Consider the following 17274-nt stretch of genomic DNA (forward strand, 5'->3'; position numbering starts at 1 on the left):
ACAAAAATGACCACATTAAAACAAAGATGTAAAACTTCTTTAAAAATATAAATGAAATTCACTCCTAATTACCTGCATGAATACCAGGACAGCTCCTTTGGGGGATGGGCCATTCAAATTTCAGATTCTACAGTTGACCAACACTGCCACCTGCCTGTCCATAGCTTAGGCAGCTGTGCCATCCCCAAAGTTCCATGCATCTTGGCTACTGTTTGAGCCTGTTTTGGGAGGGCAGAACTAGGCACAATGGATAGAAGCTGAAAAGAGGCAGATTGTAGCTTTTTACTAAAAGAAAGAACTGCCCAAGAATGTAGAACTGCCTCAGGAGACAATGACCATCCCTATCACTGTAGGAATTCCATTCAGCCTCAAGCGGAAATTGAATGACCACTCATTGCTGATGCTATAAACAGAATTCTTCTTTTAGTATAGGTTGGACTAAATGCTTCCCTAAGATCCCTTCCAACTCCACAATCTACAAGTTATGAGGTTCATGTGGATTGATCTTCTATTTTTCAATTGATTCCTTGACGCAAGAGGATTTCTTTTTGTTCTCCCCCACTGTCATTGCCTTTCCCTCTGACGAGGCATTGAAAGTTCACAGCTTAGATCATTAATATTTCTAAAGAGCTCAAAGCATATCATAGGTATAATTTCCTTCAATCTCATACCATCTTTCTGAGGTGTCATTAGCTCTAGATAGAAAGACACACTGACATATGATGAAAGCTGCTAGGTGGCCCTGTAGATGGAGTACTGGGCCTGGAGTCAGGAAGACCTGAGTTCAAATCTGATCTATGACACTTACTAGCTGTGTAACCCTGGGAAAGTCACTTAACCTCTGTTTGCCTCTATTACCCCCTCTGTAAAATGGGGGTAATAATAGTACCTGCCTCCCAGAGCTGTTGCGAGGATCAAGTGAGATTATAATTTTAAAGTGTTGGGGGTAGCTAGGTGGTGCAGTAAATAAAGCACCAGCCCTGGATTCAGGAGGACCTGAGTTTAAATCTGACCTCAGAGACTTGACACTTACTAGCTGTGTGACCCTGGGCAAGTCATTTAACCCTCATTGCCTCACCAAAAAAAAACAAAAAAAACAAAAAAAAATTATTTTAAAGTGCTTAGCATTGTGCCTGGCTCATGGTAAGCACTATATAAATGTTAGCTATGATGATGATGTGAACAGCTAGGTGGTACCTGAGTTCAAATCTGGTCTCAGGTCCTCCTGAATCCAGGGCTGGCACTTTACCCACCGTGCCACCTAGCTGCCCCCTCCGAAGATTTCTGTAGGCAGCAAAGAAAAGCACAGAGAGTATCAATTTCTGGCTTCTATTCACCAATGTGCATGGAGACACCTGGCCCACACTGTGTGCACACCTGTGCATACATTCCATTAACTGGCTCTTTTATTATGACTGTAGAATGTGGTGGGTTGACCAAAGAGACTTCTTTAGAGCAGAATGTTGCAGTTCTGAGGAGGCTGTCTACCTGGGGACTCCCCCCCACCCCACCCCGTCCGTATTGCCCTGTATTGCATGTCCCTACAGAAAGTGTGATGCAATGGACTATGCTATAAAGTGTCTGAGGACTTAGTCACAGAAAACACCAAAGGGTTGAGCAGTGATCGCTTTATGTCATAACATCTGTGGCAACTGTGCCCTCGATCACTCCTTCTGGTCCCAACTTTATTCTCTAGGACATGCCTGGAAGGTCAGAGGAAGTTAGAAGTCACAGAACAAGAGCCAAGTAACTTCAGAGTACAGTGGTGCTGCTAAAAGAGCTGAGTTCAAGATCCTGCCTCTGTATGACCTTGGGCAAGTGACTTTGCCTTTCTAGGTTTCCTTATCTATAAAGTAAGATTTGGACTAAACAGTCTTTGAGGTCCCGTCCAGCTTTAGCTCTATGATTTTGTGACTTTCTCAGGAAGAGGAAAGGCTGTATTTTACATTGCATACAAATTAATCACAAGGATTTTACAAAAGTAAGAGCCTTCTGTGCAGATAAATGACAGACTTACAGCCCTACCTTTGATCTCTCCCATAAGTAGGAACACCACAATGTCTAAAACTCAATATTTTCTTCCTTATCTCAAACTAGCTAAGCGTTTTAGCTTCTCTGTGTCCATCAGTAAATAGGATGACGATCACTGTTGCTCTTATAACCTATAGCCCAGAGCCTGAGACCTCTCCCCTCTAACTTTGGGCATACAAAAAGGCAATCCAATTTTAAATGCTAACTGAAAAGTTCATTTTCTCTTTGGATCATTATCTCCATCTGGGATTTATTCTGGTGAAATATCCAAATTGGATTATGTATAGCTAACGTCTGGGTCTCCCCAAATGAGGATAACAGAACCCTGATACTCCCATACAAACACACAGGATAACAAATGGATACGAATAGAGGACAGCCTTTATTTCACCACACATAAAATGCGAAAGATATAAAAATATAAAGCACAATATAAAAACAATGGTTTCCTTTCAATCAAACTAAAAACTTAGGGCTGCCATTTGCATAATATTCTGACAGTGAGCCTTTAGATCCCCTACAGAGTCCCTTTCAGACCTTTAGCATGGTTTGGATTTCCCTCAGAAGACTAACACACTTTGGGGCTGCTAAATAAGCAACACTCTCATATGATTATTAGTCCCTCTTTCTATACCTTAGAGACCCATGCAGGCATGAAGCCTTATGGTAACACCTTAAGGACTTGAGCTACTCTGGAAGGGAAACACTTTTTGGAGAAGCTAAATAGCAACACCTTTTCTCATTGGGACTGTGCTGCCTGAATAATTCATATTTGGATGGGGTGGGTCACATTTGTGATCTTTCTCCCAGAACGCCACTAAGTAAATCAAAATCCGTGCCCCATCCCCCATCTTACACAGGAGGAAGGGGTACAGAATTGTTGTCCTTGCACTCTTCTCTGGGCCCCAGTGGGCAACCAAATGTCCGTATCAGCTAGGTGCACCTGAAGGAATTCTATTTTTACCCTTGTGGCTCACTGGGCTGGGAAAATTGACTTTCAGGAACTTTCTTCTCAGGCCAGGTAGGCAACAAAGCTTTTGGCTAGCACATATCATTTCCACATGCTTCTAACAGAGGTAGCCATTACTGGTTCTGGGGAATAGGTGTGTCCTCCCCACTGCAAGCATGCACAGGTCCACTCTGCTAAATGTTAGTCTGTCTTCTGAACAGGGAAAGAGAGAAATAGTTAAACAGGGTGAGCAGGTCCAGCGGCTCCCTTTAATAGAACCAACCCTCCCAAAAATAGCTCTCCTAACAAGAAGCCATTCTTCTGAATCCTTGCTAGGGGACATCCCTAGCACCTGAAAGCCAATGAAGAAATCTCTGTGCCTTCTCAACAAGGAGTCACTAGGCATGAACATACTCCCCAAGCAATGGTCCTTTTCACGGCTTGGAAGCTCATTGAGTTGATAACTCAACCAGGCATGGTGAGACACGTCTCTAATCCCTACTCCTGGAGTGGTGGAGACTGGTGAATTTCTTGATCTTAAGAAATCTTACCTGCAATTGGGCTTAAGCTGATTGGGTGCCTGCGCTAAGCCCAGTATCAGTTTAGTGGGCTCCTGGGAGTGAGGGGCCACTAGGATCCCTAAGAAGAGGCAAGCCAAGGGTGAGAATCAGGGCGCCACCCCCCTGCTCGGAAAGACATTGTGAGAATTAGGGCAGCGCCACCCTGAAGAGAAAGCATGTGACTATCATCCAGAAGTTATATCTATTCATAGAACCGCCTGTAAGTGATGTCAATCAATGCTACCAGCCAATTAGCTTGGAACTGTGTGTGGGAACCACCCATCTTGTGGTCCCTCAGGGAGCTTCCATTCTAGGAGAACAGGGATCTTTCTTTCCGTTGGAGGTCTCAGTTGCAGCGGCAGGACCAGGGTAGCTAGGCTTTTTCTTTCTGAACTCCACGTGTTCTTCCTCTCTCTTTTGCTAACTTCTCATATACTTTAATAAATGCTTAATGCCCAAAGACCGGTGCTATACACTTCTAATTTAAGGCAACCACACATTAGATTTTAGTCATAACAATTAGATTTTTAAACATCACACAACCAAGGTGGGAAATAAAGCATCTCAAAGTTTCTATTGCCATCAATGGTAGGATTAGACCCACAAGTGGCTGCTGTACTCTTTTTTTTTTATTATTTTCTGTACTCCTAATCTGGGTGCAATAGAGAAACCTAGTCTGAAAAATAACATAAATAAAAAGTTGACTAGGGGAGTTGAAGTATGGGCATAGGGAGAGACTCTGGCATCCAGAGAGTTCGATGTGTAAAGAGTCAATGATAAGCAGGTGAATGACTGGAAGTACCAACATGGTGGGCATCTAGGTAGAGGTTAGATAGCTGGCATGGGACACAAATGGCAAGAATATGGTTGGATTCTGAGGCAACCTACTGCCCATTATCCCCCATGCTTGATGTTTATCAGTGCACTCTGTTGTTGACTTTTTGATTCCTCCGACTACTACCTAGAAGATTACTTATCTGCCCCTATAGCGTGCAAGTGAATCCTTCAATTCCAGTTCCATACCTTATGCTAACAGCCTACTGATAGCCCAAGTCCTGGAATGACTATATAATGAATACATCAAATCCCAATTGAGAAAACTGCCATAAACATTTATCCTAGCAGGTTAAACTAAAAAAGTAGTTCGCTTTCAGAAACACATCCAGTTTGATGGCTAAAGAGAAGGACTAGTTACATTCAGCTCCCATATTACTGGCTCATCCCCTCTTCCAGTGGGTATCCAGCCTGAATCTGAGAAGCCAATCCCAACTATGGCTCCAGAGTTTGGGGAAATGTGCTCCTTCAGGCCACTCAAAATCTAGATTGTACTAAATTTATTTTTCTACTTCATGAACTTTGAAGATGATTTCTCTGAATTTTTTCTGGGTCCTGTTACCCCTTATAACACCCATAAAGCCATAGAATTCTAGAAACTTGATGTTGTTGGAAGCAAGAATGTGAGCCAAGCCCTTTTTTTCCCTGAAACCAGATAGGGCCAGAGAAGAAGGAAGAAGGTCCCTAAGGCCTCTAACCTCAAGGGAGAATAATAATTATGCGATATATTTGAACAGTGTTTTATAATATTCAAAGTGCTTTAATATGCATCATCCCATTTAATACAACCAAATTATGATTAGGCAGTTATTGCACCCCCATTTTACAGATAAAGAAACTGAAGCTCAGATAATTGAAGTGAGGCCAGAGAACAAATTTATAGCAGAGCCATGATGGGTCAGTAGCAGCTGCCCATTAGCCATGGTACTGAATCATAACATCCCCACAATGTCTGCATGGTACAAATAAATAAACTGTCCTGTCCTTCTGTAATTACCATTGTCATGTAGGTGTAAGGACAGACAAATGCTATCAGTAAGACCAATAAGTACAATAATGGATGTTTGGAACCAGGATGAACCACTGCCAAGAGCCAGTTGTTAAATATTCGATGTGAGCATTTTGACCTTGGAAACTGGCAAACACTACAGATCAGGGCTGGATTTATTGTTTTGTTCATTCCTTAGATTTAAGAAAGTGACACAGAAAAATGCTAATCATGCAAATTAAACTTCAAAAGTGTTGTGATAACTTTTTTTTCCTAGAGAGTCAAGTGTTAAACATTTCCCAGCATATCTCTGCATGGAGGTAACCTTGAGCTGTGGAAGGACATACCAGGGGAGGGCCAGCTCTGTGCAACAGAGTCTAAGAAAGTGGCAGGATGTGGTGAGCCCAACATGTCAGGCTGAGGAACTTGTTTTAATCCTGGGTAAGGGAGATTAATTGCAGGCTTCTGAAGAGGGGAAAACTGCTTAGAAAGACTATTTTTTGGCAGCAATGTGAAGACCAGAGTACATGGAGAGATTAGAGGCAACAAGACCAATTAGGAGGCTAGATTGCAGTAGAGCAGGTGAGAGGTAACTAGAACCCAGACTGGAATGGCAGCTGTGTCAGTAGAGATCAGAGAATTACATGAGAGTTTGAAGGGACCTCAGGGGCCAGCTGGTCTCCCACACAGAGGGAGGGATTCCCACATAACAAATCCAACAAGTGGTTTTCCAGCCACTCCTTCATGACCTCCTAGGAGGGAGACCACCCTGCCTCTCTAGGCAGCTTCTTCTACTTATGGACAATTCTAATTATTGGGGGTAGGGCAGGATCCTGACATTCAGCCTAAAGTGTTTCTTTGCAACTTCACACTCTGCAATTGATCCTTTTCTACTTTCTCCTTCCCTTCATCATATATATCTGACCATTCAGCAAAGTGGCAGATTCATAGCTAGAGTTGCAAAGAACCCTTGGATAGCATCTGGTTCAATGTCTAACCTCATTCAGGAATGACCTCTACAATAGCCCTGTCCAAATTCCTAATGAACACTTCCTTTTTTTTTTAATGGGGCAATGAAGGTTAAGTGACTTGCCCAGGGTCACACATCCAGTAAGTGTCACGTGACTGAGACTGGATTTGAACTCAGATCCTCCTGACACCAAGGTTGGTGCTTTATCTGATGCACCACCTAGCTGCCCCTGAACACTTCTACTGTAATGGAACTCATGACTTCCCTCAGCCATTTTTAAGACTGGGATAATTAATACTTAGAAGTGATGTGCTATAGTTGATAGTGGAATGGCAGAGTCATAATGGTTATGGAGTCATAAATACCTCTACCCAAATCCAGCCTTGAACACATCTTGGTTACGTGACCCTGGACAAGTCACTTAATCTCTTAATACCTTAGAGAGCAACTCTCTCAGAAGGGGATTTCCTAGAGACTACATTTAAACAATGAAGTCGGATAAAGCCCCGGCCCTGGATTCAGGAGGACCTGAGTTCAAATCTGACCTCAAACACTTGACACTTACCAGTTGTGTGACCCTGGGCAAGTCACTTAACCCCCATTGCTCTGCAAAAAAAATAATAATAATAATAATAAACAATGAAGTCACAGGTTTGGTCCAAAGGGAAACATTTTTGCAATCAAGTTTTTTCCACATATTGGATTCCTTAACTTGTACCTACTCTATAGCTCTGGAGTCATACAGAACAAATCTTTTTCCTCTTCCATATGTTGTCCCATTAAATATTTGAATATAGCTACTTGTCAATCTATGCCACCATTTTTTTCAAATATTGATCACTGTAAGGAGACCAGCAAGGTTTGTGTTGACCACAATGCAGCACAAAATTCAGTAGTTCATAAGTGGCTCGAAGCCCTTGATTAGGCACTAAAAAAGCTATAGGCCCGTCTTGTCACAGAGAGACTTATTAGCCACCAACGGCATCCAACGAAAGCCAACAGAATGCTCCAGGCTAATACTGTCCGTTCTTTTGATTACTTTTCTCCTGACACCAACTCAGACTCCCTGATCAAACCAACCATATGGCTTGGAGTCAGAAAATTCCTTTTAACTCCTGTTAAATCCCTGATCGTCTCCATCCACAAAAGTCTTGGTAGGGACTCTATCCAACAAAACCCCACAGCAGCAGTTTGGAGCCTGGGGTAACAAGGCTTCCATCACCTCCCATACTGCTTTCTGATTGACCTCCCACTAAATCTAAGAATAAGGATAAAAGGTGATGGGGTGAGTCCTCAGGGCACATTCTGTGTCCCTGCCTTATTCTGCCGCTTTGCAGGAGCAGATTTCTGACTTACACATTGCATTCTGTCTAATACAAACCACATTGGTCTCACTAGCCTCCCAGCTATTCCCCTTACCTTCAGTTTCTATCTCCTCCAAACAAACTACCTTAATCTTAAACCTCATCTTTCATCGTGACAATCCTCTGATCAATAAGCTCTTATAATTTTCCTCTGAAGGCTAAGCATGACATCCAAATGCCTTTCAAGACCCTGCAGTCTGGTTCTACCCTATCTTTTCCACTTAATTTCCCCCTAGTCCCCAACTTACATCCTCTGACCCAACCAGACTGATAGGAAGCCTTGGCCCAGTGCTTTCCCCGTGGTCCTTCCCTAGGACCAGCTCTTGGGTGCCTTCCAACAATGCACAGATGGATGCAATGATTATTCTTGTTTCTTTCCCTAAAAGGTCAGTAAGGACTGTATCTCCTAGTGCTGCATCCCTCATTCTGTAGGGCAGCATGGAATGGTGGGTAGAGCCAAGGAGATCTGGGTTCAAGCCCCATGTCTATGACATAGTGGCTCTGTGAGCTCTCAATATTCTAGGTACCTTACTAAGACTTACCTACATTGGTGGAGAGTTTCCTTACTCGAGAGCTCCCTATATCCAGTGAAATCAGTCCTTGTCCCCTATCCCACACTGAATCTAACACAGTGCTAGCTAGTTCTATGGATGAGATTCACTGAGTTCTTTTTTTTTTTTTTTTTGGTGAGGCAATTGGGGTTAAGTGACTTACCCAGGGTCACACAGCTAGTAAGTGTCAAGGGTCTGAGGCCGGATTTGAACTCAGGCCCTCCTGAATCCAGGGCCAGTGCTCTATCTACTGCGCCACCTAGCTGCCCCAGATTCACTGAATTCTTAATGATTAAGGGAGAGTCTCTACACGAATCCAACTCTGATGCCTCACTGGGGTGCAGAGGCAGGGGATGTGCTGGAGTCAGCTTGAACCAGCCCCTAGGAGTTGATTTTTAACTGTTCAGTGTGAACATTTATACCTTGGAAGTTGCAAAAAAAAAAAAAAAGTACAAAGCAAGACTGACTTTGGTGTTTCATTGATAGTCTAGACTTAAGAAAGGGATGGAGAAATTATAAGTAATACAGAATAAACATAAAAACCGGCTCTGTGTATGGCAGTATCAGGAAAGCTTGTTTAATGGAAAAACATCCATACAGGCACTCGATAAATATTTGCTGAGTGAATGAATGAGTCAGAAATCCGCTGAGTGCCTGTGCTCAGCACACCAAGAGGCCTAGCTGTTCCCATGAAACCATCAGCAGGCTCACCCTAAGATTAAAGCTGCCAGGGAGGGAGACCTGAATCATTAGATAGAAAGGTGTCTGACTTGTAGGTTTAAAGTCATTTGTGTTTCACCTACTTTAGCAGTCTAAAATGGTGTCTCTGAAATGATTAATTTACTCATGGGTTAAAAAGAGGGGGGGAAATCAACTTTCAAGATAAACTAATGGAGAAAGATTCCTCCCCTCTCATTTTTCAGACAATCCGACTTTAAACTGAAGTCACAAAACGTGGCAAGTGCTCAAAGTCCCTGAGTTGGTGGGGACCTCAGAAGCCATCCTGTCCCATCTGTCCCTGCACATCCTCCATACCTAGCCTCCAGTGATGGGGAGCTCACCCCCTCTCTAGGTAGCCCATTCCCTGTTGGGACAGCTCTAAGGATTAGTAAGTTTTTGCTTCCTTGAGCCTAACTCTGTCTCCTTCTGCTCCCTGCTCCTAGTTCTGGCATCTGGGGCCAAGCAGAAAAAGTGTAATCTCTCTTCTTTATGGAATCCCATTCAAATACATGAAGGGCTCTCACGAGCCCCCTTCTCCTGCAGATTAAACACCAATTCCTCAGTGGGTCCTTATGTGACATGGGCTTAAGCCTCCTTACTAAGCCTATCTCAAGAGATCTTGTGAGGTTTGGCCCATTGCTAGTCCCTATCCAGCAAAAGTGACTCCATGTCTGACCACTGCCTGACCTGGGAAGTTCCTCTGTTCCCAACAACTGCCTTGGTTGGCTACACTTAGAGTTAGGAATGCAAGCTTAGCAAACTTCATCTAATCCAGGTGTGTGAGGTTAGCAAACTGTCCTAGTCACCATGTTCTTGTGGTCTCGGTCCATACCACCTGCTGAATGACTCTTCCTTGGGGCCCCCTCCCACTCAGGCCCTGGGAATTTGCCCAGCAACAACAGCTATAAAGACAGTGCCCCAGGAGATGTGGCATCTTGATGGGGATGCACTGGCCAGGCCCCCGAGGCACATCCATGGGACTGAAGAGGGAGGGAGCCACACACACTTACGTACCTGTGAGTAGTAAAGTGCCTGAACTGTGATCTTTCCCACTCAGTACCTCCTCAGCAGAACGGGATTTACTCTGAACTTAAGTGAAACCCAGGAGAGGAAGCCCGAAGCCATTGTCAACCCTGATGCTGTGGGTATTGGCTCATTTTTCTACTGTAGCCAAAACCATCAGCAGATGCTGGGCCTAAAATGCTCATTGTAGAAGTGGGAGGCGGATGGAATCTTTCCAGTCAAAGGGGCACAGACAGCGTCAGCCCTAAGGTGACCTATGACCTAATGGATGCTTGTCTCTGCCTCCATCCATCATCATAGCCTCTCTCTGCCTCATCCCCCCTCTGAAGTGCCCTCTTCCCACCTGCCCAGGGAACCCAACTGTGGTGACCCAACCAAAGCTACCTCTGGGCCTCTTTCTGATATAAAAATTTCCTGTCCTGGCCCCATTCCTACTGAGCCCTGCTCTTAACAAATTGTCCTACTGGGAAGCAGGAGGTAGGGAAGGGAAAAATCATTTCTATAGCAATTACTACTTGACAGGTACTGCACTGAACACTTTTTATTAACATTATCTCATTTGATCCTCACAAAAATCTCACGAGGCAGGTACAATTATTAATCCCATTTTAGAGTTGGGAAAACTGAAGCAAATAAAGGTTAAGTAATTTGCCCAGGGTCCCTACATGATTTGTCTGAGGCCAAACTTGAACTCAGATCTTCCAGACTTAGCACTTTATCCAAGTACCACTAACTGCCTCTTAAGCAACTGTAACCTGAAATGAGACAAAAGTGAGACAATTCTTCCCCTCAAAGCTCTTGTATTCTACTAAGGGGGATGCAGGATACATATAAAATGGATACACCCATGCTAACACAGGAGGGAATCATGAAATGCCTCCAGAAGGAAGGGACACTTCTGACCCTTGAAAGAAGGGAAGGGTTTCCAGAGATTGAAGTGAAAAGGGAGAGCCTTTTACACATTGAGGGGAGACAGGGGGGAAGCAGGACAAGAGCCTAGTGTAAAAGCTCGAAGGCAGGAGATGGGAAACTGCATCTAGGTAATCATTTCTTTGGAACCAATGGTAGATTATTATGGAGACGTTCAGAAGGTTTGAGAAGATGCTCCTAACTTGTTGAGGATGGAGGCTGTCCCAGTTCCCACAGAACATTCTTTCATGGCATCGTCAGAGCCAGAATCTTGAAGCACATGGGACCATCTCCTGATGCAACATGGCGATTCTTATATTTTAATATTCTTGCAGGTATAGGGCAGGGTTATTTAAGTGGGGTGGAGATCTAATCCAACATGCATCTAATAATTCATACCGCACCAATCTTTCCAGTTGGCAACCTGCCCTCTGTTTATACAATAGCATTTGTCATTTTTTTTGACGTATTCTATTTCCTCTTGGCTGTTATTGCAAAATCATAGTAATCTCCTACTATATATAGTACCAACCTGGTTTCCTTCAGGAGCAAGAGCCCTTTGGAAGACAGAGGCTGCTAAGACACAATGGTAAGTAACAGAGTTCATCTTTGAAAGAGAATGAAGGCATATTAATGGGGCTTTGTGAGGTAGGGATTTGGGTTTCTCCTGAAAGTTGTCCTCAATGGGGCTGCTTGACAATTTTCCTCATGGGCTCCCTGTAGAGAGACAGCATGAGTAGTGGACAGTGAGTAGGCCTGGGATTCAGGAAGTTCAGAGTTCAAGTCCTATCTCTCATATAGTCTAGTTATCTGTCTTCCACTTACCTCTCTAGGTCTAAAAATGGCAGAGCAGTTGTCTATGTGCCTTAGTAGAGACAGTTCCTCCCCCAGAGTCCCCTCTGGCCATTAAATCACAGATATATTATTATTTCATCTCAATTGTAAATTGCCACTTGGCATAATTGCCTCCATGCTACCATACCCAAATCCGTTGTCATAATGCCCCTCTGCTGGGTACTGCCTTCTACTCGGCCAGATCAGCAACAAGCTACTCCTGCTCCCAATATGACTGCACCCATAGCTGGCAGTACTCTGTGCCAAAATCACTATCCCTGGCAATTTTCGCACTTCTCTCCAAAACCTGTTCCCCTTCCAAATGAATTTGTCCCAGGTATAAGAATTCAGAGTCTTGAATCTGACTTAACAAATTGTGACAAATGAATAGAATGGAACAGTATTATCCTTTAAGAAAAGACAAATATAGGGGAGGGTAAGTGGTACAGTGGATAAAGTGCCAGCCCTGGATTCAGGAGGATCTGAGTTCAAATCCAGCCTCAGACTCTTGACACTCACTAGCTGTGTGACCCTGGACAAGTCACTTAACTCTCATTGCCCTGCAAAAAAAAAAGTCAATCAATAATGCAGAAAACTGAGGCAAGCAGAGGCAAAAAGTGACCTGCTCAGAGCCATACTGTGTTTGTCTCCTCATCAGAAAAGTAGGTGACTATGGATGCAGAAGGCAAAATATACTGTGGTTCAGTGGATGGATACGTGGAGTCGCTATGATAAAGACTTGAACCATGCCTCAGACACTAGCTTGGAAACTCTGAACAAGCCAAAGTCTTGTTAGGGTCTTGTCAAGGCCTCAGTTTCCTCACCTATAAAATGAGGGTGCTAGACTTCATGACCTCTAAGTTCCTTTTAGTTCTTCATCTATCATCCTGGAGTCCTGTGAGAGATAGTTGTTTAACTATATTGGCTGTTTCATGTAATAATAGTACTTTTCAAATATTCTCTCATCTGATCCTCATAACAATCCTGGGAGGCTATCATTGTCTCAGTTTTACAGATGAGGAAACTGAGGCAGACAGGCTGAATGACTTGCCCAGGGTCACACAGTTAATGTCTGAGACCAGATTGAACTCAAGTCTTCCTGACTCCATGTCCACTGTTTTATCCACGGTACCCTCTTGTAGACTTTGTTATTACAAAGGAAGGGTCCATTGCCAGGAAGAAGGACTGTAGGGTGGGTGGTGACTGGAATAAAAAGGGCAAGCAGCTATAAAACTTGAAGAAAAAACATACCCATTCTCCCTCCCCACCTACCTTTAATCTTTATCTTTTCTTTTTTAAATAGAATACTATGCTACGTGTTCTCTTTTCCTTGGCTGTCTTGGTGACATTTTGTGATGCTACGTGCAGAGTTATCCCCTTGAAAATCACTCTAGACGGTGAACCACAAGGTAAATCTTTGTTTACAACTCTTTCCTGTCTGTAGGAACAGGAGAATTTATTTAGTAGGAAAAATGACTGACTGACTGGGGCAAGCTTGAGTAGCCTATCTGTGTCTATTGGAGCCAAGACCCAGAAGGTGGGAGTAGTGGGCAAAGGGTGGGGAAAAATGGATTTTCTAAAGATGAACCTGAGAAGGAGAAAATGGGCAGCTGTCTAAAAATACATGTAAGGTCCTTCCCCCATCATCTCCCTTCTATCCCATAATTAAGAGGCAGTACTTATTTTCTACATAGGATGTATTTCTAAGGGGCAGTGTGCATGAGTCATTGGAGAGTTAGGTTTGAACTTAGGAACGCCTGGGTTGAAATCCAGCTTCTGACACTTGACCAGCTTTATGATGCTGGGCAAAGCAGTAGCCCTCTCTGTGCCTCAAGCACTTACCTACTTAGTGACTCAATTCAACAAGCATCTATTAAACATCTACTATGTGCAAAAGGTTGCAGCTACAAAAGCAAAATTAATCATGGAAAGAAAATTAAGAGGGAAAGAAAGGCAACCCTGAAAAAAATTTCCTGCCTTCACAGAGTTTATGTCCTCCTGTTGATCTGCCCACACATATCTTCCAAAGCAGCATATTAGATGCTTCCAATTGTCACTATGAAGGCTTAGGGAATGACTTAAGGGCTGTTCTTGACTGAATGGGTCGTGAAGCATTGGAGGAGGTTGCCAAGGGAAATTGTAGAACCTCCTTTGGAGGTCTTTAAAAGTGGCCCAGATTTTCCATTGTTAGGATGGTCTCATGTTGTATTCAAGGTAGTCTTAAGAACTTGGTAAAATCTTTTCTAGAGGCATCAGTTGCAATTTAACAGAAGATTTGTCATATGTCCCATCTTAGGTTGCAAGGATGAACATGGTGCAATGCACGACTTCGACAGTGAATGGAAAGCTAATTGTGAGAAGTGTACTTGTGACAAAACAGGAATACAGTGCTGCAACACGTGAGTTCAAGGCCAGCCCCAAATAGACAGATGTAAAATGGCAGAACCTCTGAACTGAAAGGGGGCTATACAGTTGAACCAATCTGAGAATCAAAAACCCCTACTCAACAAGTGGCCTTTGGGCTTTTGTTTGAAGGCCTCTAGTGAGGCCTTGTCCTTGTCCTTGACTCCTTGTCCTTCTGGAGAGTTCTCATGGTTAGGAAGCTTTCCTCCCATTGCACTTAATTACAAACAGACTTTTCTCAGCCTCCATCCACAGCTCTCAGCTCTGTCCCCTGAGGCCAAGCCAGTTGATCCCTCTTCCCTGTGGCAAAAATTTCCCTTCCTGAATCTATGATTCCCATATTTATCCTTTTATGATACTGTTTTTCATTCTTTCCATTTTTGTTATCTTATGACTGTGCCGCCAGATGATCGATTTCCTTCCTAAAAGGTTACTCCCTGAACTGAACATAATATTCTGTATGTGATCCAATCGGGAAAGAGTAGAGCAAGACTTTAACCTTCCTAGTGCAAGCACTGAATGGAGCATTGGACTGGGAAAACCTGAGTTCAAAACATTCCTCAGACACATACATGTTATCTGTGTGACCCTGGGCAAGTCATTTGACTTTTGTGAGCCTCCATTTTTTTAAAAAGGGTTTTGACTTTGATGACTTCAAAAATGCCTTCTAGTTTGAAATCTAGATCTATGATACTGTTCTATTGAACTCTCAGCTCATAACCTGATTATCTATGTGACCTGAAGCAAGTCACTTGACTAGTCTCAATCTCAGTTTCTTCATGTTAAAAAAAAAAAGAGGGGCTTGGACTTGGTGACTTCTAATGTCCTTCCCAGTTTGGAATCTAGGATCTGTTATTCTTTTTGATTCAAGTCCAAGATCTGAAACTTAGTTGTGTGATCCTGCGCTTTAGTGCAAGCTAACTAGCACCTTGTACCCAATGTGTTCTCCATCTATCCTTGTGGGTAGATTCAGACAGCTCTTTAAGTGATTGGGGAAGATGGGTGGGTCATGATCAGAGATTGTCTGGAATAAGGATAAGAGTCTTAATAAATATTCATTAGTTCCCAAGGACCACCCTAATCTTTACCCAATTTTCTTCCACCAACAGGTTTATGAAACCTGTGGAATATGACAAAGTCAAATGTCATGCAATTTTCGACAAGGCATCCTGCCATTATAATGTTGTAGAGAAAGCCAATCCTTCTGTAGAATGTGAAGTCACAGCGTATACGAGTTAACACCTCCACCTCCTCCTTCTGATGTTCCTGCCAAAGTCATCACATCCCAATGGAATTTGTCCACACTTGAAGCAATGTGCCTTTCCTTGGAATTCAGAGCAGCAGGGGGCTGGTAACCATGTGGGCATCACTTTGGATCTTCCTTCTATTGAAAGCATTGTCAAGTCTTAGGCACACTGATGCAAATAACAAAGTGCCACCTCTGTGGCTTCTGAGACAATCTAGGCATCTAGGTTGTGTCCATACCTCCTGCAACCTGCTGTCTGATGAATTCCCAAAGAAAATAAATTGTCCTATAGCATAAAATGGATCTGTTCTTTTCCTTTTAGAGAATCAATGTCCAAACTCTATATATTCTGTGTTCTTTCTCTGGGGCAATTCCTAAGACATACAATTTGGACTCAAATGCTATATGGTTTTTTGCTTCTACTCACCTCCCAAATCTATGTTTGAGAATCCAGGGACCTCAGTCCTGGAAGGATCAAGATTACAAATAACCCAAGAAATAATGGAAAGATACCTAACAGGTACAAGGTGGCATGTTTACCAATGATGATGACATTCAGTTAAATAGTATCATAAAATACATCAAACATATGTAAGAGAGAAAAGGAAGATTTCTTGGTCATATAGTGAGAATGAGAGATGACAGATGGGCAGCCTAAGCATTTCATTGGTATCCCTGAAATAATAACCGAATAAGAGTGTATTGCCCTACCATTCTAAGCCTAGGTCAGCCCTGTGACTAGGAAAGTTCCTATAAGACTCCTACCAAGATAGTGTGATATCATCTAAAAAGTGATGTATTTATATTAGGAGAACTTGATTTTAAATCCTCTTTCAGTAATCAATCAACACTGTTTCTTAAGTGCTTACTATCAATCAACAAGCATGCATTAAATTATTAGTATGGGCCAGGTACTGTCCTAACTCCTGGGGATAGAACAAAAGGCAAAAATGCCTGTAGCATTCCCTCTCGAGTGCATTCTCCCAACTTACATGTCACTGACAGATTTGCTTCCCAGAGCAAAGAACAGTACTTCTTCCTTCAGGTTTCTAGAGTAGTCTAAAGGGTTGTAGTTTTCTTTGTTGTTCATAAGCCCCTATCTAGTTTGTCCTGCCATATCAATCAACCAGTGGGTCTATCAGCTAATAGAAAGAGCATTTACTGAGAAGATATAGTAACAACAATAGTTAATAAAACATTCTACCAATGCTAAGTAGTATTTATCTAAAACCAAAAGCAAGTATTATCTGAAATGGGGATAAGCTAGAAGCCCTCCCAATAAGGTCAGAGGTGAAGCAAGGGTTCCCATTATCACCACTATCATTCAATATTGTGCTAGAAATGCTAGCTATAGCAATAAGACAAGAAAAAGAAATGGAAAGAATTAGAATAGACAATGAGGAAACAAAACTATCACTCTTTGAAGATGATATGATGGTCTGCTTAAAGAATTCCAGAGAATCAACTAAAAACTTGTTGAAAGAATTAACAACTTTAGCAAAGTTTCAGGATACAAAATACATTCACATAAATCATCAGCATTTCTATATACTACCAACAAAGTCCAGCTTTAAGAGATAGAGAAATTCCATTTAAAATAACTAGAGACAATATCAAATACTTGGGAGACTACCTGCCAAGACAAACCCAGGAACTATATGAACACAAATACAAAACACTGTTCACACAAATAAAATCAGCTCTAAACAATTTGACATATAATAATTATTCATGAATAGGCCAAGTAGATATAAAAATAACAATTCTACCTCAATTAATATTCTTATTCATTGCTGTACTAATCAAACTACCAGAAAATATTATATAATGCTATAAAAAGTAACAAGAAAATTCATCTGGAAGAACAAAAGGTCAAGGATATCAAGGGAATT

General features: G+C 42.5%; 1 protein-coding gene across 2 annotated transcripts in view; it reads left to right on the plus strand.

Moving 5' to 3' along the window:
- LOC122743317 (beta-microseminoprotein-like) overlaps positions 1-15631 on the plus strand; it is a 121712-nt gene extending 106081 nt beyond the window's left edge. Inside the window, exons 2-5 of one of the 2 annotated variants that reach the window (XM_043988183.1) lie at positions 11425-11488; positions 13037-13142; positions 14030-14132; positions 15246-15631. In XM_043988183.1, the coding sequence (XP_043844118.1) occupies positions 11486-11488; positions 13037-13142; positions 14030-14132; positions 15246-15375 (342 nt within the window). In that variant the 5' untranslated portion in view covers positions 11425-11485 and the 3' untranslated portion in view covers positions 15376-15631. The remainder of the gene's footprint in view (positions 1-11424; positions 11489-13036; positions 13143-14029; positions 14133-15245) is intronic. The other variant, XM_043988184.1, reaches the window with a different exon arrangement.
- The last annotated feature ends 1643 nt before the right edge of the window (positions 15632-17274 follow it).

Source organism: Dromiciops gliroides, chromosome 2, assembly GCF_019393635.1.
Source record: "Dromiciops gliroides isolate mDroGli1 chromosome 2, mDroGli1.pri, whole genome shotgun sequence".
In the NCBI taxonomy this organism is placed as follows: Eukaryota; Metazoa; Chordata; class Mammalia; order Microbiotheria; family Microbiotheriidae; genus Dromiciops; species Dromiciops gliroides.